Source organism: Ceratotherium simum, chromosome 13, assembly GCF_057802395.1.
Source record: "Ceratotherium simum simum isolate JZ-2026a chromosome 13, ASM5780239v1, whole genome shotgun sequence".
NCBI classification, from domain to species: Eukaryota; Metazoa; Chordata; class Mammalia; order Perissodactyla; family Rhinocerotidae; genus Ceratotherium; species Ceratotherium simum.
In genome coordinates, this window is record NC_141912.1 from 11814397 (window position 1) to 11837324 (window position 22928).

Below are 22928 nucleotides of genomic sequence, written 5' to 3' on the forward strand. Positions count from 1 at the left end.
TTATAATTTGTTACATTCTGTATGTTATTCAAGTATCCAGATGTATTAAGATAGAGTATAATATTCTCTTCTTATGATTTTAAATAGTTTTCTGTTTCTATATCATATCCTTTTTTATTTCTAATAATATTTATTATTGATTAGATTGAGTTTTTTATTTAATTAAAATTTTCAAAGATAAGTATTACTTATTCTACTTTAAAATTTTTCAGTTTGATTTATTTTGGACTTTATTTTTGTTTTTATTTTGTTTTTCCTATATTCCTACAGTCTGTTTCTCTGAAATCATATATTGACTGCTTAGCAAATTTTCTTTTATATATAAAAAAGTTCTACAGTATTCATTTGCCTTTGAATGATTAATTACACAAATATTTGAGTACCTATTTTGTTTGTATCTGCTAGATTTTGATCTATGTTATTTTCAATTATTGTTAAATAAGCAACTATTTGTTGGGTTCTTAATTTGCTAATTGACCTGCTTTTGGGTTGAGTATTTTACTACATATTTATTTGTATGAGAATAATGCCTGTGCATGATGACTTTAAAAATATGGAACTTTGACAGATAGTAGGGGTCTCCTGTGCCATCTCTAATCCCAATCCCACAGTGTTTTAAAATTTGTGGGGTGTTTTTTGTTTTGGTGAGGAAGATTTGCCCTGAGCTAACATCTGTTGCCAATCCTCCTCTTTTTGCTTGAGGAAGATGGCCCCTGAGCTAACATCTGTGCCAGTCCTCCTCTATTTTGTATGTGGGACACTGCCACAGCATGGCTTAGTAAGCGACGTGTAGGTCTGTGCTCAGGATCCAAACCCGCAAACCCCAGGCCGCCGAAGCTGAGCGTGTGAACTCAACCACTACGCCACTGGGCCGGCCCCTAAAATCTTTTTGAAACTTTATGTATGAAGGTTTTATTTTAACAAAGATTTGTAAAGTATAAAATTTAGTATGTCTTTGATCTACATTTTCCGTTAAAACCTGTATTCTTTTTCTATTTCCTCACTTTTTGCTACATCGTAGCCTGTTAATGGTGAATTCAGATCCCACCCCCATAATTATTTTTTTGTTTCTTTTTTTAATGTATTTTGTTACCTGTTTGTTATATTCTAAAAGTTTAACGTTGTATCTTGCATTGTTTAAACCTTTACCTAAACAATTCTTGGTCTTACTTTGGGTGGGAGTTAACTTCAAATTCAATTTATATTCCATTCTTGCATTTTTTTTCAGGGCTGAGGTTCTTGTTCAGGATTGCTTCTGTGTTCTGATAGTTTTTCAGTGTATTTCTCCATTAGAAATGTTAACAAGGCCTTTGAACCTATTTTGGTTGGTAAAACTTAACTTATATTTCACCAAATGCCCAGTAACACTCTGATCTGCTCGATACACCTGTCGTGAGGCATGGTGATGCTCTCAGAGGTTGCTGAGGGACAGGGACTGGCTCCCGGCTTTCAGGAATCCTCTTCATAGCATTTGTTCTCTCCTCTTTTATGGGCTTGTCCATTTGCCTTGCTTTTGACCTACATGCTGTTATCATCATGTATTTGAGTTCTACATCCTTTATTATTTTTCATACAGTTGCTACTAGTTTTGATTTATCCACATCTTAATCACTTTTTGCTCTTCATTTCATCTTACCTCACTAGTTTCCCATCTGGGAAACTAGATTTCCATTAGTGCAGGTCTATTGTGACAAATTATTTTAAGTATCATTTATTAGAAATTGTCTATTTCTTTTTTGTCTTGAAAAGTACTTTTGCTGAATATAGAAGCATAGAATTCTAGCTTGGCAGTTTATTTCCTTGAGCGCATTGTTGCTGTTGAGATGTCACTTGTAAGTCTAATTATTGCTTGTTTGAAGGTAATCCGTCTTTTTATTATTGATATATTTTTCTGATACTTTTACCGTTTTTGGCCTTGTCTCTGACTTTGGCAGTTTCACAATGATGTGTATAGGTGTGCTCTCTCTGTATTTATCTTACTTGTGGTTTATAGCACTCTTGAATCTGTAGATTCATGTGTTTCCTTAGTTTTTGAAAATGTTTAGACCTTATCTCCTCAAATATTGCTACTGCCCAATTATTTATCTCCTCACTTTCTGAGATTCCAATTCCAGCCTTTGCAGTTTATCCTCTTTGTTTCAGAACATTGCTCCTGGAGTTTGCATCCTTTTGTCTCCCAGTACTTTATTCTGTGTTGTTTCTTTTGACTTATCTCCCAATTCACTATCGTTTTCAACTGTCCTAATGGGAACTTAAATTTATCTGGTGACTTCTAAATTTTATTGTATTTTTACAATTCTCTAATTTATATTTGGCTTTTCAAATGTGCTATCTCTCTTTTATACTTTCCAGTTCTCCTCTGGAATTTTCAGTATACTTGTCCTTGAACATAATAAGCACATTTATTTTAAAATCTCTGTATATTAATTCCAGTACATTGAACCCCCATCAATCTGTTTGTAATGTTGATTCTTTCATGTTGAATTCTTTTCTCAGGTACCTGGTTATCTTTGAATAGAGTTAGACATTCTGTCTGAAAAACTATTGAAATGGTTTGAAGCCTAAATTGTTGATATCTTCCTCTAGAGGACTAGCAATCTGATATCAGTTTAATCCAGTTTGGGCGTTTGTGATTTTCTGGGCCACCAAAAGCGAGTTGCAGTTCATGCGAAGCTTGGTCTGCATCTAGTTCTCTCTCATTCCTAGAATGAAGCCCTTCAGGCTCTCAGCTGAAAATATGTAGATTTTCCTGGGGACTCCATGCATGGCATGCCCTGGATTTTGTCATTTATACCCTTAGCTCCTTCAGATTGTTATTTATCCTGCTCAGCCTTTAACTGCTCCTTCTGGATAGGCAGACCCTTCCTGAGCAAAAGGAACTCCAAATGCCAGTCTCACCTTTTTTGGACTTTTATCCTCTATTGTATCTTGGCCCAGTAACTTTTCACTACCTTCCTAATGTTTCAATGCTTTCAAGCTGATAATATTTATATTTTGTTTAACTATTCATTTGTCCTGAGAGGAGGATCATTTGAATTACTTAGTTACTTAATTCTCCACGAATAGAAATTGAAATCTCTTAATGAAATTCTTTTTATGTTAGGAATATTAACCCTTTGTCTGCCTTATATGTTGAAATACTTTTCTTAATTTGTCATTTGCTTTTTTGTATTGAAGAGTTTTTTTATAAATACCCAGAGAGTTTAATTTTTATACATTCAAATGGTTTTTGCTTTGCTTGCTTGTTTTTTGCTTAGAAAACATGTTTTCACTCTGAAGATTAGCTGAGTATTCCTCTATATTTTTCTAGTTCTTTCTGTGGTTTTTATTACTTACATTGAATCATTGAACTTATTTTGGAATGTGATGTTTGCTTAAGATCTACTTTACTTTTTCGTCCCTTATGTGAAAGCTGCATTGCATATTTTAAAACTATGTCATCCTTTTCCTCAAGATTTTGAAATATGCCCATTTTTCTTATATTTTAAGTACATGTATATGACGGAGTCTTTCTGTAGGTTTTCAGTTTAATCATCAGTCTGATCTTGAGAAAAAACAGTTTGATCATTTACTATCTCTCCGTGTAGTTGTCTTTACATAATTCTTTTTAAGAATTTTATTGTCTAATTTAGAATGTTTATTCTACCAAATGAAGATTAGAGTCATCTCACATTTAAAAAAAAAAACAAAACATTTTTTGTTGTTTGAAATTGTATAAAATTTAGAAATTTGAAAATTGTTGAACTGATATCTTCAGAATACTGATTCTCTCCCAGGAGCAAGTGTGTTTCTTCATTTTGTAAGCCTTTTTTAAATCATGTCTGAAATTGTTTTAATTTTCTGTGTGTTTTGAATATTTTGTGTTAAATTTATCTCTAGGCATTTTTATATTTTTGTTACTGTTATAAATAGAGTATTTTTACATTATATTTTCTAACTAACTCTTTTTGGTATCAGTGAAAAGATTGATATTTGTATGTTTTTGGTAGGCAGCCACGTTACTCAACTCTTATTAGATAAAGTAGATTTTCAATTATTTCTCTTGGGGTCTCTGGGAGACCATTATATTATCAGCAAATAATGCTATTTTTTTCCTTACCATCATTTGTTTTTCATTTCTTTTTGTTCTTTTACTGTATTAGCTAGCTCATCTAGAGAAGTGACTAAAAATCATGGTGACTATTGCAACAATCCTTTTGTCGTCCCAGACTTCAGAGGAGATTTCTCTAGTGTTGGATTTTGTGTTGCATATAACGGGCCTGGTGGATATTCTTTATCATATTTGCCTGGTTCACTAAGGTTTTGTTTTGATTTTTCTAATTTCCCTGTGACTTCCTCTTTGACCCTAGGCTATTTAGAAATATGTTGTTTAATTTCCAAATATTTGGGGATTTTCCAGATATCTTTCTGCTGTTTATTTCTTGTTTAATTTCATTGTCGTGAGAGAACATACTTTGTATGTTCTTGTAACTTTTTTGAGCCACAGACTTTGTTTCAAAATTTAAATGGTCACATGTGCCCAGTGGCTGCCTGTATTTGTTTTCTATTGCTGTGTAACAAATTACTATAAATTTAGCAGTTTAAAAAACGTTTATTATCTTATAAGTTGGTAGGTCAGAAGCCTGACATGGTCTCACTGGGCTATAATCAAGGTGTCAGTAGGGCCGTGTTTCTTTTTGGAAGCTCTAGGGGAGAATCTCTTTCCTTGCTCATTCAGGTTATTGGCAGAATTAAATTTCTGTAGCTGTAGGCCTGAGTTCCTCCTGTTCTCGCTGGCTGTCAGTTGAAGGCCGTTCCTAGCTTTTAGCATCCACCTGCATTCCTTGGATGGTGGCTTCCCTCCTCCATCTTCAAAGCCAGCAACGGCAGGTCAAGTCTCTTACACCTCGAATCTCTCTTGCCTTTTCTGTCGATTAATTAAATTTGAAGCTGTCCTGTGATAATCCAGGATAGTCTCCCCATTTTAATGTCCATAACCTCATCACATCTACAGAGTCCCCTTCCCCACCTAAGGTAATGTATTCGCAGGTTCTGGGGATTAGGGTGTGGACATTTGTCAGGGCCATTATACCCACTATCATATGGGACAGTACAGCTTTATGCTGCATTGTATTTTAAAGTGATGAAATTTTTAAAATTCTTTTTAAAATTTCCTTTTATTATTTCCATTTTCAGAGCTCTTCATTTATGTTTGTAGATCCAAATTAAAGTTCTGACATTTCAGTACAGGTCTGCTGGCAATGAATTCTCTTGGCTTTGTTTTTCTGGTAAAGTCTTTGCTTGGTAAAGTCTTTGCTTTGCCTTCAGTTTTGCAAGCTATTATTTTTCCATGTAGAATTCTGGATTAGCAGTTTGTTTTTTCTTTCAGGAGAGTAAAAATGTCACTCCCTAGTTTCTGTTAAGAAGTCAACTTGAGTTTTTATTCTTGATTCTTTGTATATAATGTATTTTCTATCCTTCGAGTGCCTTCAGGATTTTCTCTTTGGTTTTCAGCAGTTTGAATATGGTGTGTCTATGTGGTGTTTTTTCTCTTTTTCTTTCTCTTTTTACTTTCATTTCTTATTTTTTCTTCCCTTCTTTATTCTTATTCTTTCTTATTTTTATTCATCCATTTGAGGGTTCTCAAAGCATTTTGGATTTATGCTTTGTTTATTTTTGGAAAACTCTCGGCCATTATTTCTTCACCTATTTCTACTACTCTGTTCTTTCTTCTTCTGTGATTTCAGTAATACATTAGACCTGTGTCGTGTGGCTGTTTGGCTCTTGGATGCACTGTTATTTCTTTATGCTATTTTTCTTCTTGTGTTTGTGCTTGGTTAATATTTATTGGCCTGTTAGTTCACTGATTCCTTAGTTTTGTCAAGTCTTAATGAGCCTATTAAAGGCTTTCTTTATCTCTGTTGCTTTGTCTTTTATTTCTATCATTTTCATTTGACCCTCTCTCTCTCTGCTTAAATTCCCTTTTGTGAATGCGTGTTGTCAACCTTTTCCTCTGGGACTTTTAACATATTAATAATAGTTATTTTAAATGCCCTGTCCGAGAATTCTAACATCTGGATCGTCTTGGAGTCTTGTTCTTTTGATCGCTTTGTGTCTTGACAATGGGTTGCTTTTTAATGTGTGTGCACATCTGTCTTATATTTTTATTGAATTTTGGATATTGTCTGTGTAACAGTAGATACTGACGTCCGTAGTTTTTAATGGCTGGAAATGGGCGCTGTTCTTCTGTCAGGTCATCGGGCAGGGAGTCCGTCTGTTGAGCATTTGGGCTGGGTCTGGATTTCGTTGTTGCTGTGTTTGTCTTCAGTGTACCACACTGGCCTCTAATTCTTCTAGTGATGGCCTGCCATTTCCTTGTGCTTACAGTGGGGCTGAGGATCTGGAGGAGTTTTCTCACTGTTAGGGCTCCATGCTCAGCCTTCAACTGCCTGTCCATCGGTGGGGACGGGAGTCTTTCCACCTCCTTGCCCCTTTCCCAGCGGTGACTGCTGTTGCTTCTTTCTCAGGGCGGGGCTGGTAGTGGGGGTAGGTGAGGATTGCTCCGTTAACTGATCCAGCCTCAGTCTTAGGCAGTTCCAGTGTTTCCTGCCCCTCTCCCGTGGTAGCAGACCTCTCATTTTATCGGTATGAAAGTTTGGTCCCAGGACAGTTTCCTACCTGCCGGGATAGAAGGTTTCCTTTTCTACCTTTCCCCAAGCCACAGTGGGTTTTACCTGTGTCATGTGGGTACCCTGTGGGTGACATGTCTGCCGCTCTTTTCCCAGCAGCCTAAAGCATAAGGCTTTGCGCCATATGGGAGAAGTGTTCAGGCAGGACCTGTGGCCTTGTGCCTGTGCTGCAGTGGCAGCCGGCCCCCTCCTGCATGCCTGCCCGTGGAGGGCTGCCTTCTCTGGTCTCCCGCCTGCCCCCTGTGAGGACCCCTCGTGGAGGCCCACAGAAAAGAGCCCGGGAGTGAGTGTGAACTCCCCCGTGTCTGAGGCCCTGCTAATCCAGTGCACACTCGGCCTCCAACAGTTTGTTACAGTGTCAGGTGATATTTTCTCGCTCATTTGCATGGCTGCCATGTCTTCCTCCACATCTTCCTCCCCGCTCCGCCTCACGTGAGCCAGTCCAGGGTACCTCTCTGGAGTTCAGGCTGTTTGGTTGCCGTGTGACCTTGGCTTTTGATAGACTCAAGAGAAGTTCTGATTTTTGTGATATTTCTGGCTTTTTCTTATTGTTAATGTGGGAGCAACACTGTATTCAAGTTTCTACATCCTGACACAGACTCACGTATTTTTATTTTTTAAAATAGGGAATGGATGTTGAATTCTATTAAATATCATTCACCCCTATTCAAAATGGTTATGTGAATTTCTAATTTATTCTTCCTGGTGTGATGAATTATATCAAGGTTGCCTGATATTAAATTCATAGCTTATTTTCTCTTACTTGGAGAATTCTTTCATTAGCAAATATTTCTTCAGTGCCTATTAAAGGCTGGCTATATAGAGGTGAATAATAAAGACAAGGTCTTATAGATCCTATATCCTAATCATAAGGTAGACAAAAACATGTAAGTGGATAAATAGGGCATTTTAGATTGTGGTCATAATTATGAAGGAAATGAGCAGGGAGGGTGGGCACTAGGAGGCATCTGCTTTAGTTGGGTGGACAGGAGAGGCCAGAGATAACACTGTTGTTAGGATTTAAAGGTTGAAAAGGATCCAGTCACTTAAAGAGTTGAGAGTAGGGAGGGCTTTTCAAGAGATGGCAAGTACAAAGTCCTAGGGCAGGAAGGAGATGGGCCTGGTGGAGGATCGGAAGTTCACCAGTGTGGCTGGAGCACAGTGAGTAAGGGGAGGGTCGTATGGAGGGAGGTTGGAAAGGTAGGCAGAGCCAGGTGACCATGCGTCTTTTGGCTAAGTTAGATGTTTGAATTGCGTTCCATGAGGAATGGGAAGAACTTAGAGATGAATCAAATGTGGCTTTCTATTGCTTGCTAAGTGACATGAGTTGTTCCCACATCTACGTGGTAGCTTCCTTGATTATACCTCTAGTATAGTTCTTTATTGTGTGTTTATTTATCTGCCTTGCATTTTCAATCTCTTTCTCTCTGCTGACCTTTACTTCCTGTTTATAAGCACACTCAACCCCCCTTATCTTAAACCTTCCCCTAGCCTCCTCTGCCCCTGATACTGACATCCTGCCTTTCTGTTTTCCTTCACAGCCAGATTCTCGGAAAGTGGTCTGTATTTGCTGGCCTTTGTACTTCACCATGCCCTCCCTCCCTCCTTACCCTTTTGTGATACGACTTTCACCCCCAGGACCCGACTGACAACTGCTCTCTGAGATAATGATGTCCTCCTGGTCCCAGTGACCGCCAAACCCAGCACTCTCATGTTTAGTCCTATTTATCTGAATGTCATATTTAACACTGTTGGCCCCATCTCCCTTCTTAAGAGTCTCTAAACCCTGACTTCCTGGACACTTGTCTTGTCTTGCTTATTATCCCTTGTTCTTTTCATTTCTAGCTCACCCTTAAATATAGGAATCACCCAAGCTTCTGATGGCAGACTTCTCTCTCCATTGTATATTCTCTCTGGGTTATCTTTTATGTACTTTTACAAAAACAGCTCTCACTGTGTACTCCCAGGTCTGTGTCTCTAGGCCAGACTTCTCTCTAGGGAAAGAAAAGAATATGCATGTGTATTTAATATATCATAATTTTCATATTGCTACATAATCTTCATAATTATTTTAAGTGGATGTATAATGTTGTGTTAAGTGGCTATGCCATAATTAGCCTAACCATTTCCCTATTGAAAATTTCTAGTCCTGGATTTGCAGCTACAATTTATAATTCTGCACATGTATATTGAGTTTGGGATCTGGTGGAGTAGAAAGTAAGCTGACTTTTTTCCCTTCCCAAACTAGCTCAGTCCTTCCAGATAAAGTCAGGAACCCTCAGCAGGGTCTTTGGCAAACCTTTCTCAGACTTTCTTGCTTTGAACCACCCAAGAGGCCCACTGTCACTACCTGATTTCAAGGTTGCATTTTAACTCTTGCATGAACTACTGAGAGGCCTTCTCAGTGGTCTCCCTGCCTCTGATCTCTTGACTCTGACCCAACATGCTCTCAATTGTTAGAAAACAAGTTGTCCTTGTGTCCCCAAGACCCAAGAGAGATCTAAAGTTTTTTACACTGATATGTCTGAGTAAATCTGAAAGAGATTCACCTTCAATCAAGGCAGGATTTTAAACATACTCTTAGGTTGTAGTTTACCATACCCACTACCAACCTTGAGAATATTCTTTGTTACACTTAACTGGCAACTCAGATACTCTCTTGAGCCAGGAAAGTTGCTCATTTTTAATCTGTTATTCTCCAGAAGTAGAAGTAATCCTGGAAACCAGCTGGCGGTGCTCTTCTGAACTCCTTGGTGCTCTTCCCTAGAAAATAGAAGAGCCTAATAAGGATTAGGCTTGTGCCTTAGAGAATGCAATGCTAGTGCCTGAGGTGCAGAGAACTAGGAACTTCAGCTCATTTCTCTAACTCTTCACCTTTCTCCACTCAAGCGGCCTCTGTGATCTTTCCAAGCTGTCGTCAACTGCCTACTTGATGGAGAACTCTGGGTTTTTTATGAAACCCAACAAGTCAGAGATTCTGACAGTGGCAACATGGTCAATTTTGGTCCCTCTCCTCAGTGTGATTTGTATCAGTCAAATGAATTTCTATTTGGATTTCTGACCTGTCAGTGCCTCAGAGTTTCTGCCTGATTGTCAGCCATTTCCAGTAGAATGCTGACCAGAATATAATTTTTAGCAGTTTCTTGACTTCTTTTTTGAAGCTTTCTCACCCCCTTTCCAATCTGACCACATGTTCTCGCTGCATAAGGAAAGAGGGTTGTGTTTCATCTTTCACACAGAGAGGGTTATGTGCACCAAGCGTGTCCAACCCTAGCATTGGTAAAAAACCAGCAGCTCTGGGATCATAAGGTGGTAAGTATAAAGCAGTGTCCGTATACGAAGCAGAGGGTAGGTTTGTGCACTGGTGGCTGGGGGAATGAGCATGTTAAATAGGCACCCTCCTTAAGCTGTCTTATACCACGTGTTGCATGATCTGTCTTTCTCTCTGCTTCTTCTAATTTATTTTCATTTTAGTCTACCGTAACAAGAAATTGCGTTTAAAATTATTGAAAAGCATGAGAGCTGATGGTAAACAGCTGCTCCCCTCCTACCCTCCACCCCAGTTGTATTTCTGCTTTGAGGCATTCTGGTCTGTACATCCTCTTAACTCCATGGCCTGTGGTCACTCTTCTAGATGTTGTAGATAGAGTCACAATGTGTGGTGATTGTGCTCTTTCCTGAGATGAGGGGGCAGGAGAAAGTAACTCCAGTTACTCTCTAATAGACAGATTTTAAATTAATCAAGATTAAGATGAGTTATAAAACTACCCCAGGTGTATCATTCTCTGAAGACCCAGGGGTCTGCCACTTCATACTCCAGGGGATTGGTTCCCAAGAGGAGGCTTCTCTCTGTAATTCCTAGATGGCTTAGCCACCCACTTGGTGCACTCCAGCCCCACGTCTTGAGAAACAAGGGATGGAGAGTGACAGTCCGTAGTGAGCCATGTACCTTGCTTTGGTTCCACCTCTGGAATGATAGTGCAGTGTTCATCTCATATGTGCCTGGTACCCTCCCTGTTTTTACATCTCTGTTTCATACCCTCAACCATCCTCCCACCTCCTAACAACAACAACAAAGTCCTTGAATTTAGAGACGGATCCAACATCCAGGGTCATCCCCATCCAACCACCTGTGATGGAATGGGCTGTATCTATTGAATAAGGAGAGTGAACTGTGTTAAAGGAGATCCAACAAAATCTTAGAGGAATGAACACAACTCAGAAAAAGACTGTTAGGAACAGATTCTCAGTTAAATGCCACCCCTTTGCCATTTCCCATGACCGTAGGCAATAGAACAGCAGAGAGAATATGAAAAGACAGACCAAAAACTCAGCCTTAAAAAAAATATTACCCCAGAAACAGAGATGTTTTTTAAATTTATTAAAGCAAGAGCTCAAACATAGTATGAGACAATAAAATGAGATGAAACGGGAAATATGGAACTAAGGGAACAAAATGAGAACAAAGCAACTTCAGTCCAAAACTAATAAATAAATTTGAAACAGTAAGGAACTTAATGGCCTGAAAATTGAATTATTGACATAAGAGAAAAGCTTTAGATAATTCTAGAGAAAGCAAAAGAAAAAAACAAAAAGATGAAAGCAATATAAATTATCGTAAGGGTGGTGTAACATAAAGATAATTGATGTCCATAAAGAAGCCCACCCCAAAGAAAAAATTGACCAGAAAATATATTTTAAGATATAAGTTTTCTGAAATAAACTAAATTAATCTCCTTAAAAAGAAGGTCATTGTGTTCTAGGAAAAAATTAAAAGTTGTACATTGATCAGCTCTGAGCTGACGCCTAGTTATATCATTGCACTTAAAAAATAAAGAATTTTGCAGACATACAGGCAGAAGAGGCCAGTCACCCAAGGAGGGGAAACTGTCAATCAGGCTGCCTCCAGGCTTCCTCATATGAGTATCACTGCCAGAAGGTAGAGTGTACAAAGTTTTGGAGGAAAGAATTGGTGTAGTAGCACCAGGTAAGTGTTAAAATTCAAGTAGAGAACTAAGAGTAAACAGTTATGCAAATAGAATCTAAATGTTGTAAACTTGGACAAAAGAGAGATGAATCAGTCTTCATCTAAAATTGAAACATGTAGTTCAAAAAATTCAAAAAAATCTATTTATAATATGTTTCTTCAAGTTCTTAACTCCAGAGAAGTTTTTAGGAAATAGTATCTCTATAAAGAAATATGGATCTTAAATTTAGTAATTCCTTTATTTTCACTTCAGCTTCATTTTCATTTAAGTACAAAGTTACGTTTTATTCTTTTTGTTTAAAAGAACAAATAGAATGTACATAGAATGATCCTTTTAAAACTTACTGTGATATTTCTGGGTGTTCTGCCAGTGAGTTGAATTTTTGCATTTTTCTTTGGAGTGTAAGACATTGTTTAGTTTTTTTACAAATAAGTTTATCTAAAAATAAAAGCTATTCTAAAAAGTATGTAAAACATAACAAATAAACATTTACTCCAACTAGGGCTCTGGTTGCAGAGGTCCTGTTGGGGCCTGGCATGGACAGATTCTTTTTAAATCTCTGGTGTTTCCACTCTGATAGTCACCGCCGTTGGGAACTCCTGCTCCTCCAAGTGGTTTCTCTTCTGTTTTTATATTTATTTTAACAGACTAGTGCCTTTTACTTTTATTACAACCCCCTCCAAGCTTTCTGGAAGTGAGTGGGAAACTGCTTACCCTAGCTGAGGATTATCATGTTTCATTTTGCCCGTTTGCTAGATAGAATTAATTAGAGGCATAATAGAATTAGTTAGAGGCATAAAATACATAATGACTTTGTTACATTCATCTTGAGGAGGGAAAACAGCATTTTATAAATGAGTGGATTGAAGAATAAAAGATTTGCTCAACCTTATTTTGTAAAGGTATCAACAATACTGATACTTTTTTTCCTGATATTCTTTAGCTCAAATATTTTAGTTATGAGATCCCTTCCTTTTTGTTTTTCTTTTTTGCCTTTCTGATTATGGGGGGTAAATGTGTCTTTAGTTGGATTAGTGTGTGTTTTTTTCATCAAACTAATATATGACAGCACATAAGCTGATGTCACAAGATGACTTAGAATATTTTTTGTTTTATGTAAATTTTATCTTCAATAAATGCAAAATGGTTATTATGGTGTAGACATTTTGGTCTAATATGAATTTCAAATATGTACGTTGCAACAGCTCTTTGAAAATAATGAGGAATCAGAGTAGTGTTTTGCTTTTCTGTAAATAAGTAATATAAGCTTGAATAATTTTTGTGTGCCCAAGGATCCAACAAATGGAAACAAACTAAATTATGGCAAGTAATTATTGCTCAAAAATATAATAGTTGACAGAGATTGTGAGTTGTTGATGCCATTTAAATGCTAATTTATTTCCAGGGGCCAGCCCCATGGTGTAGTGGTTAAGTTCAGCGCCCTTCACTTCAGCAGCCCGAGTTTTCGGGTTTGGATCCTGGGCTCAAACTTACACCACTTGTCAGCCATGCACTGAAAATGACCCACATACAAAATAGAGGAAGATCAGCACAGATGTTAGCTCAGGGCGAATCTTCCTCAGCAAATGTAAATAAATAAATAAATGCTAATTTATTTCCAACCGCCAGAAATGGAGGTGGTTCCATCTCTTCTCTCCTGCAATAATCTCTATCTACCTACCTATCATTTATGACAAAGAAACATCACCATTGAATATTTTGTTCAGTTAAATTGGTGACTTTTTTTTTTAACTGAGGGCCATCACAACATTATGACTTTTTGAATTTTGTTGGTGAAGAACCACAAATCAGGGATTATTTTACTTTCATATTTTTCTGTTGATATAATTGCTAATATAGCAATACTTCAAGGTTCTACCAATGAATATCTCATGATCATCTTGAGATAGGATGAGATATGTTTGCTCTAAAAATTATTATATAGTAGCCCTTTTTTCCCATAAGAATATTAGTATTGCATATTTTAGAGCAATACTATTATTTAGAAACTTGCTGAGAAGTTTGCTTTAAAAGATACTAAATGTGATAAGACAGTCAAATACATACTCCCCCCTCCCCCCACCCCTGCATTAAAAGGTTGGTTTTTCTTCTTTGTGGGCCAGCTCTCTCAGACTATTATGCAGACGGAGTTCTCAGCTCTGAGGGTGAAGGGGGAGGAAAATTTAGTTTTGACAGATCTGGTTCCAGGATCTTGGTGAGAGAGGAGTCAAGAGAGGACACAGCATTCTCGAAATGTGAACTAAGGTCTTTGCATGATTGTTTCAATAGATTTTGATTGGCAGCATTCTTAAGATTGCCAGAATGTTAGAAGGCAGTTTTATCCAAAGTAGGAGTTCTTTAACCTACCTTCTTCAGTTGTCATAACACCTTCATAATAGTGTCTGTAGCATTTTGGTGTGTGTACCATTTTACCAATTTTTTTATTTTTATTTTTTTAACAGAAATCTTAGAGGCTGGTATTAAAGGAACTTCAGAAGCACTTAAAGGTGTGAAACGAAAAAAGATTGTAGCTGAGAATCACCTGAAAAAAATACCAAAATCCCCACTGAGAAATCCTCTTCAGGCAAAACATAAACAAAACACAGAAGAGTCGTCTTTCGCTGTTCTTCAGAGTGCTTCGGAGTCTCACAAGAAACAGAATCATAGTCCTGTAAAAAATGGGAAGCAGTTTACCAAACAAAATGGAGAGACACCTGGGATAATTCCCGAGGCCTCTAAATCCGAAGAATCTGTCTCCCCAAAGAAGCCCTTGTTTCCGCAGCACCCATCTGAACTGCGCAGGTGGAGATCGGAAGGCTCTGACCCCGCCAAGTTCAATTCGCTAGATGGAAAATGTGACTCTAGTTCTTTGTCAAGTCAAACCAGGACGGACCATAGTGAATGTATCTCCTCTAACTGTAGTCCTGCTTCCTCCTTGTACACAAGCACTGCATTTGATGTCTTACTGAAAGCAATGGAGCCAGAACTGAGCACCTTGTCACAAAAGGGCTCGTCTTGTGCAGTGAAGATAGAAAAACTGAGACCAAATAAAACTGTACGACCCCCTTCTCAGTTAAAAAACAGCTCAATGGATGCCCCAAATCAGACTTCACCAGAGTTTGTTGCCGAATCAAAGTCTTTTCCTTGTACCTCACACACAGTGCATGTGTCTGATGCTGAGAAGAATGAGCAAGCAGTCGTTCAGTCAATTTCTCATTCATATACTCAACACGAACACTTTGTTTCTAAATCTAACCAACATAACCAGCAGCTTCCAGCGTGTTCAGGTTTCACAAGATCACTGACGAACCTGCACAATCAAGAGAACGCCAGACTTGAACAAGTTTATAATATAGCAGTGACGTCATCAGCAGGTCTGACTTCACCTTCCAGTAGAACTCAGGTTACTCCTCAAAACCAGCAAATGGATTCTGCTTCACCCATGTCAATAAGTCCAGCCCAATCTACACAGTCACCCCCCAGGCCAGTTTATAATTCAACTCCCGTCGTCTCTGTTGTTAATCATAGCGTAGAACAAATGTGCAATCTTCTTCTGAAAGATCAGAAGCCAAAAAAACAAGGAAAATATATTTGTGAGTATTGCAATAGAGCTTGTGCAAAGCCTAGCGTGCTTCTAAAGCATATCCGCTCCCACACCGGAGAGCGACCCTATCCCTGTGTGACCTGCGGATTCTCATTTAAGACTAAAAGTAATCTGTACAAGCACAAAAAATCCCATGCACACACTATCAAACTGGGTCTCGTCTTGCAACCAGATGCTGGTGGTTTGTTTTTGTCACACGAGTCCCCCAAAGCACTTAGTATCCATTCAGATGTAGAAGACAGTGGGGAGAGTGATGAGGAGGGTGGTGCTGACGAAAGACAGAATGACCCGGGCTCCGTGGACCTGCAGCCTGTGCAAATAATGAAAATGATATCCAATTCTGAAGTTTTACCAAAATCTAGTTCCATTCCAAGTAATCCAGATCATGTTGTCGGTGACTTGTCACTGCAGGACAAATCTTCAGAATCACAAGCTGTGACAGAGTTGCCAAAAGTTGTGGTCCATCCCATAAGCATGTCCCCTTTGAGGGTTGACAGCCCAAAGGTTACAGATTCCAAGCCTGAACCTTCTAGTGCACAGAAACAGAAGGAGATTCAGGCAACCAATGTACTGTCACTTTCAGCCTGGACGTCCTTCCTAGAGACTGATGAGAAGTCCCATCAGAAAGGGGACATGAGTCAGCCAGAAGGAAAACAAGAATCTCATGCAGGAACAGTGCATGCCCAACTACAAAGGCAGCAGGCCACCGATCACTCCCAAGAGCAACAAGGAAAACTTCTGAGTCCTCGAAGTTTAGGAAGTACAGACTCTGGATACTTTTCACGTTCTGAAAGTGCTGATCAAACAGTGAGTCCACCAACTCCCTTTGCTAGAACGTTACTCACTACGGAACAAGACTCAAGTAAGAATAATGGGCCCTCTGCACCTCGTATCAGTACACCAGCGCCTGCTACTTTGCCAACAGGTGAAAAAGCATTGCTCCTACCAGGTCAGATGCGCCCGCCTTTGGCAACCAAAACACTTGAAGAACGGATATCAAAGCTTATCTCAGACAATGAAGCCTTGGTAGATGATAAGCAACTGGATAGTGTAAAGCCACGGAGAACCTCTCTCTCACGACGAGGAAGTATTGATTCCCCCAAATCATACATATTTAAAGATTCTTTCCAGTTTGATTTAAAACCAATGGGACGGAGAACAAGTTCCAGCTCTGATATACCAAAGTCCCCTTTCACCCCTACTGAGAAATCAAAGCAAGTGTTTCTTCTGTCTGTACCTTCCCTTGACTGTTTGCCTATTACAAGAAGTAATTCTATGCCCACCACAGGTTATTCAGCAGTACCTGCGAACATAATACCTCCCCCACACCCACTGAGAGGAAGTCAGTCATTCGATGACAAAATGGGTGCTTTCTATGACGATGTCTTTGTGTCAGGACCTAACACTTCGGTGCCCCAAAGTGGACATCCGCGTACCCTTGTCAGACAAGCAGCAGTAGAAGACTCTTCAGCAAATGAGAATCATGTTCTCGGTACTGGACAGTCCTTGGATGAGAGCTATCAGGGATGCAATGCCAGTAGTGAAACTGTGTCAGCAAGGAACAAGCCATTGGCACCAGGCTCACATTTAGAAAAAAAGAAGTCTCATCAAGGGCGAGGGACAATGTTTGAGTGTGAAACCTGTAGAAACAGGTATAGAAAACTGGAAAATTTCGAAAACCATAAGAAATTTTACTGTTCCGAGTTACACGGACCAAAAACAAAGGTGACTATGAGAGAACCTGAACACAGCCCCCTGCCTAGCAGTACTCAACCTCAGATTCTGCACTACAGAGTTGCTGGTTCCGTGGGGGTCTGGGAACAGACACCCCAGATAAGAAAAAGGAGGAAAATGAAGAGTGTTGGAGATGACGATGAACTTCAGCAGAATGATAGTGGAGCATCTCCAAAAAGCTCCGAAGGCCTTCACTTTCAGAAAACTCTGGGCTCTGCTTCCAGTTTATCTAAACATCATGTTGCCATAACAAGTGACCAGCAGCGTAGAAATATCCAGTTGCAAAACTCCCAAATTCAGCTTGTTGCCAGAGGCTCCGACCAGAGCGTGGATCCAAAGCTGTCTACTATTGTGGAACAACAGATAAGCTCAGCTGGCCAGGACAAGATAGAGTTGAAGAGACATGGAACTGGCATCTCAGTCATCCAGCACACAAACTCCCTGAGCAGACCCAGTTCATTTGACAAGCTTGAGTCTTTTGAAGGAGGTTCCCCAGTTTCTCTCCAGGAGCTGAGTAGAACAGTGAAGTCTGGGTCTCTGAAAGTAATAGGAATTTCCCAAGAGGAAGGTCCCCCTTCTCGGAGCACTTCTCATCCTCACCAGCCCGCACTGTCAGATGCTCTTAGAGGAGAACTTCAGGATGGGTCAAGCAAGATTTCAAGTGAACGACACGTGTTAGGACAGCCCTCAAGACTTGTTCGGCAGCACAACATCCAAGTCCCAGAAATTCTGGTCACAGAAGAGCCAGATCGGGACCTCGAAGCACAAGGCCACGATCAGGAAAAATCAGAGAAGTTCAGTTGGCCTCAGCGTAGTGAAACCTTGTCAAAATTGCCGACAGAGAAACTGCCACCCAAAAAGAAGAGGCTCCGTCTTGCTGAGATAGAGCATTCCTCAACTGAATCGAGTTTTGATTCCACTCTCTCCAGGAGTCTAAGTCGGGAGAGTAGTTTATCTCAGACATCAAGTTTCTCAGCTTCGTTAGACGTAGAGGACATTTCTAAAACTGAGGCTTCCCCCAAAATCGATTTTCTAAATAAAGCAGAGTTTCTCATGATTCCAGCTGGCTCTAATACACTTAATGTTCCTGGAACTCACCGGGAAATGAGGCGTGCTGCATCAGAACAGATTAACTGCATGCAGACCTCGATGGAGGTCTCTGATTTCAGAAGTAAATCGTTTGACTGTGGAAGCATAACTTCACCTCAGACAACACCGCTTGTTGAATTGCAGCCTCCAACATCCCCTTCTGGTATGGGGGTCCCCGGGCACGTGCCTCTCTTAGAAAGAAGGAGAGGCCCGCTGATACGTCAGATATCTTTAAACTTAGCTCCAGAGAGTTATCTGTCTGCTGTGAACCCATCATCTTTCCAAACTGTTGCTCTCCCCAGTGTGAACACAGTGCCATTCCAGGGGCCTCAGCTCACTAATACAGTTTTAGCTGAGTTTTCTACAAATACGTTGCACTCCCAGACTCAAGTTAAACATCTGCGGACAGAAACTTCAAATTCCAACTCTAGTAACATCTTTCCTGTTCAACAGCTTTTTGGTATCAATTTGTTAAATCAAATCCATGCACCCCTTAGCCACCAAAACACACAGATGTCTCTGCAAGTGTCTACACAGAGTGTCAAACCAGATACAAGTCCCAGTTCATGTGTATCTTCTAAAAGTGAGGATTGCTTTGCTCCCAAGTACCAACTTCAGTGTCAGGTTTTCACTTCAACCCAGTCTGGCTCTTCCAATCCTGTACATTCTTTGCCAAAGCAAGTTCTTTCAGATCCCATTGGGGCTGACTGTCATGCGACTTCATTAGCATTACCAACCAAATTGGTAGATGCCATGTCTAATTCATGTCCTCCGCCACCACTGAAGCTCGGTCCAGTCGGTGGTCAGGTGCCGAAGGTGCCAACATCGTTTACACTGCCTGTGCACCTGCAGAGTAATGTTCCAGCATACTGTTTTGCCACAGTTGCACCTCTGCCACAAATCCTAGTGACCCAAGATCTATCCAGTCAGCCAATTTGCCAGGCTAATCGTAGTATGGTGCCAGTCAGAGAAGAAGAAAACTCTGTGCCAAAATCACAAAAAGGTCACCAGAATGCTTTGCCAAACCCAGAGGAAGAACTTGTTTGCGAAAATGTGTTTTCAGAGGTGGGCCAAAATTCTTCTCTATCAGAGTCCTTGCCCATAACTCAGAAAATGTCTGTTGGTAGACTCTCCCCCCAACAAGAATCTTCAGCTTCAAGTAAAAGGATGCTTTCCCCAGCAAATAGTTTAGACATTGCCATGGAAAAGCACCAGAAGCGGGCTAAAGATGAAAATGGAGCCGTTTGTGCAACAGATATCAGACCAGTGGAAGCATTGAGTCCAAGAGCTGATGAAGTTCATAAACAGAAGAAACCTGTTTTAGTGAGGCAGGTTTGTACCACAGAGCCCCTCGAAGGTGTGATACTGGAACAGGATATTTTTTCTCACCCTGAAATTAGTAGCAAGGCTATTAATTTGACAGATGTTTTACCAGCTAATAGCTTGTCTTCTGGACCCTCTAAGTCTGTGGTTATAGAACCTATAAAAGAATTGCAAGAATTTGAAAACATCAAGTCATCAGCGTCCCTAACTCTTACAGTTAAAAGTTCACCTGCCCCTTCAGAAAATACTCACTTTTCTCCTTTGGAACATGTAGACAACAACCAAGAAAAGAAGTCTCCAGGGGTTAAAAATCAAGGTGACAAAGTGAACGTCCGAGAACAAAGTCAGCCTACAGCCACCACGCTTGCAGTGTTTGATGCCGGAGACACACGGCAGCCATCCTTCCCCAGCCTGAAGACCACAACCAGCTTTACGTGGTGTTATCTGTTGAGACAGAAGGCATTGCATTTGCTACAGAATGACCAGAAAACTTCAGCCTACACTGATTGGACAGTAAGCGCCAATAATCCAAATCCACTTGGTTTGCCTACAAAAGTTGCTCTTTCTCTCCTTAATTCAAAACAGAAGACTGGAAAATCACTATATTGTCAAGCCATAACTACTCATTCCAGATCAGATTTATTGGTCTATTCAAGCAAATGGAAAAGCAGCTTAAGCAAGGTACTTGAGATATCATTTGTCTTCAAAAATAGTTTGTGCAAACTAGTTTTAACATGTCTTGATAGCTTTAGATTTTTTAATTGTGAGTTGTATTTTAATTTTGAATGACAAGTGTTGCTTTCTAAGGGTGTAGTTATTTGAAAGAAAGGATGGTAAATTTTCCTGGGAGTTATGCTGATAAGGGTTACCTGGGGTCCTTTCAGTGATTCTGTCTGGAAACATTTTCGAAATGATAACTTTCCAGGAGCAGATTTTTTTCCCTCAGCTGAATATTTAAATCTTTACTTAATGGTACAGATAATCATGGTTTTATCTTCATCTTTCTCTTGTATTGAGGTTTTGTTGTTGTTAGGGAGAGGAGATTATGTTTATGCTTTGTCCCTGCTAATGCAGGGAAACAGAGGTGTGAATAATTGATGCTTATTACATTTCATTTTGAAATATAAGCAGAGAGCCATTCATACTTGTCTTATGCATCAGACCTGACCGCTCTCCCCTCTCTGTGCTGATCCCAGCTCTCTTCCAGGGTAGCTAGGAGAAATCATCTTAGTACTAGAGAGAGGATGCACAAAATAACTCATACACTTGATAATTAAGTTGATTTGGTCAAGATTTATAGGGTAAGGTGATAAAACTATACTTGGGGTCATTTGTGGAATCAGTCTCAGAGTTGTTGGCTTTATAAAATGGGAAAAATCATTTAGGTAACTAAGAATAAATAAATAGGTAGGGGGTCATGTTGGACTTGGGACATTCAGAATTGTGGAGTCAGTCCTTGACCTTTCCAGGTTCACAAGCACATAATACAGGTTCATAAACATATACATACTTATCAATAAGAAAATATCACAGTATTAGTATTGTAAGAGAAGTATCTACAACTTCTAAAAGAAGGAGGTCTCTAACACTGCCTATAGGTTGAGGAGGTATAGATACAGGGAAGATATTCCAAAAGTGGTGATGTTTTATCTGAGTCCTTAAAAAAAAGAGAGAGGTTTTTCAGGCAAACAAGAATGAGAAATTTCAATAATCTGCCGGATGACATGGAAGGGAGAAAGAACTTAGTTCATGTAAAGAACTCCAAGGAGTCCATCATGGCTAGAAGGTGTTTGTAGGTTTGAAATACTGACATACTTTGAAGTTGGAAATGTAGGTAAAAACCAAACAGTGCTCATGGTGGTGGAGGGCCATGATACTTTCTCATTGAAGGAGGTGCATCCAAACGATTTGTAGAATTTAGTTTTTAAATGCATAGACTTTATTCTAGATCTACTAAATCAGAATCTTGGAAGATGAGACTTGATCATGCGAATTTAAACAGAGCTTCATGAATATTCCTAAAGTGCCCATGAAAAGTGCCTATTCTCCTTCAGTACCAGGGCCTTGGTAAAATTCCTCTGGAAATGCATCTAGATTTGGACCTAGGAGAGAGCTCCAGGTGGAAGGTATAGAGATTCTTCAGTGCATAGGTGTAATTAATCGGATTGCTCAGGGAAAGTGTAAAGGATGGATGAGAGTCTAGAGTGAATCCTGGGGATCACTACTCTTTAAAGGGTGAATGGATGAAGACAGTCCACATAGGAAACTGAAAGAGATTGTTCATAGAGGAAGAAGGAGAACTAGGAGAAAGTGGTATCACACGGATCAAGGAAGAAGATATTTCTAGAATTGTTCAAGCCGAGAGGTCAAATAAAGATGGAGGGTAACGTGGTATCTGGACTGAGCAGTTCTAATGTCACTGGAGACTTCAGTCATGTGGGCAAGTGGCTACGGAGGATTGGGTTCTACTGGGTTGACTGTTAACTCACAACCCAGATGTTAATGTATTTATAATTCAGAATGAAAAAGAACAGATACATGCCCAAGTAAAAGGATTTCTAAGAGGAATGAGGTGTCAGCAACATATAATGCCATAGAGCGGTCAAGCATATAAAGACTAAGGAAATGATAAGGATTTTGGCATTTAGCTCACTGGTAACTTTGGTGAATAGAAGCCAGATTTGATAGTAAGAGAGTGAGTGAGAGATAAGTGGAATTTGGTACTGAAAAGAAGGTAAGAAATAGGATTACTGTTACAGGGATCAAGTCAAGGAAAGGTGTGTGTATATATTCCAACTTGTGGAGAACCCTGATGTGTTTGCCAAGAAAAGAGAAGGAGACGGTTGCACTCTTACCTCTCAGGGTCAGTGTCATTCCCTCTTCACACTACCTTTTTGAGAAACTTGGGCCAGCAGCTTCTCTTTGCTCCTGGCTTTGTAAGGACAGAGGCTTCCCAGGGTATTCTCTCTGAGGCCACATAGGCCCTCCATCCATGATGCGCACACCCTCTCACCACTTACTAATATTAAGTCATCTCAGTACAATAGCTGTCTACTTGGTGATGTAATTTTTAAGGGAGGTTTGTAACAAAGAGGCCCTTCATCAGAAAAGTTGTGCCTTGTGTTGGATTTGGCCAGAGGACTGGAGTTTGCTATTAACCCTTGACCTTGGACAAGTGACTTAACCCTGAGAGTCCTTCCTCTCTGGGAGGTACATAATCCCCCTGTGCTGCCTGCCTCACAAGGATATGTGCAAGTGGAATGGGTGAGGAGTGCGGAAACTCATTGAGCAGGGTGTGGTTGTCTAAAATCTTGTATAAAGTCACAAGGTGGTGTTACTATGATGTTTCTGTAGGAAAAGCACACATTGTTTATCATTTCTATGTTCATTACCTTTTTCTAGAGATTCAGTTGTTATCAGGCCAAAACCCAGCTTCTGAGCTGACCTATCTCATAGTTATCAGTATTCAGGAACTTTTGAGAAGATATAGAGAGAAACCATAATTATGGTTTAAAATAATGA

The 22928-nt window shown here is 39.7% G+C and overlaps 1 protein-coding gene across 4 annotated transcripts in view; it reads left to right on the top strand.

Moving 5' to 3' along the window:
* The window catches only part of HIVEP1 (HIVEP zinc finger 1), a 141161-nt gene that overhangs the window by 87916 nt on the left and 30317 nt on the right, over window positions 1–22928 (top strand). For all 4 annotated transcript variants that reach the window (XM_004432118.3, XM_087438006.1, XM_087438007.1 and 1 more), the window contains exon 4: window positions 14119–20087. In XM_004432118.3, the coding sequence (XP_004432175.1) occupies window positions 14119–20087 (5969 nt within the window). The remainder of the gene's footprint in view (window positions 1–14118; window positions 20088–22928) is intronic.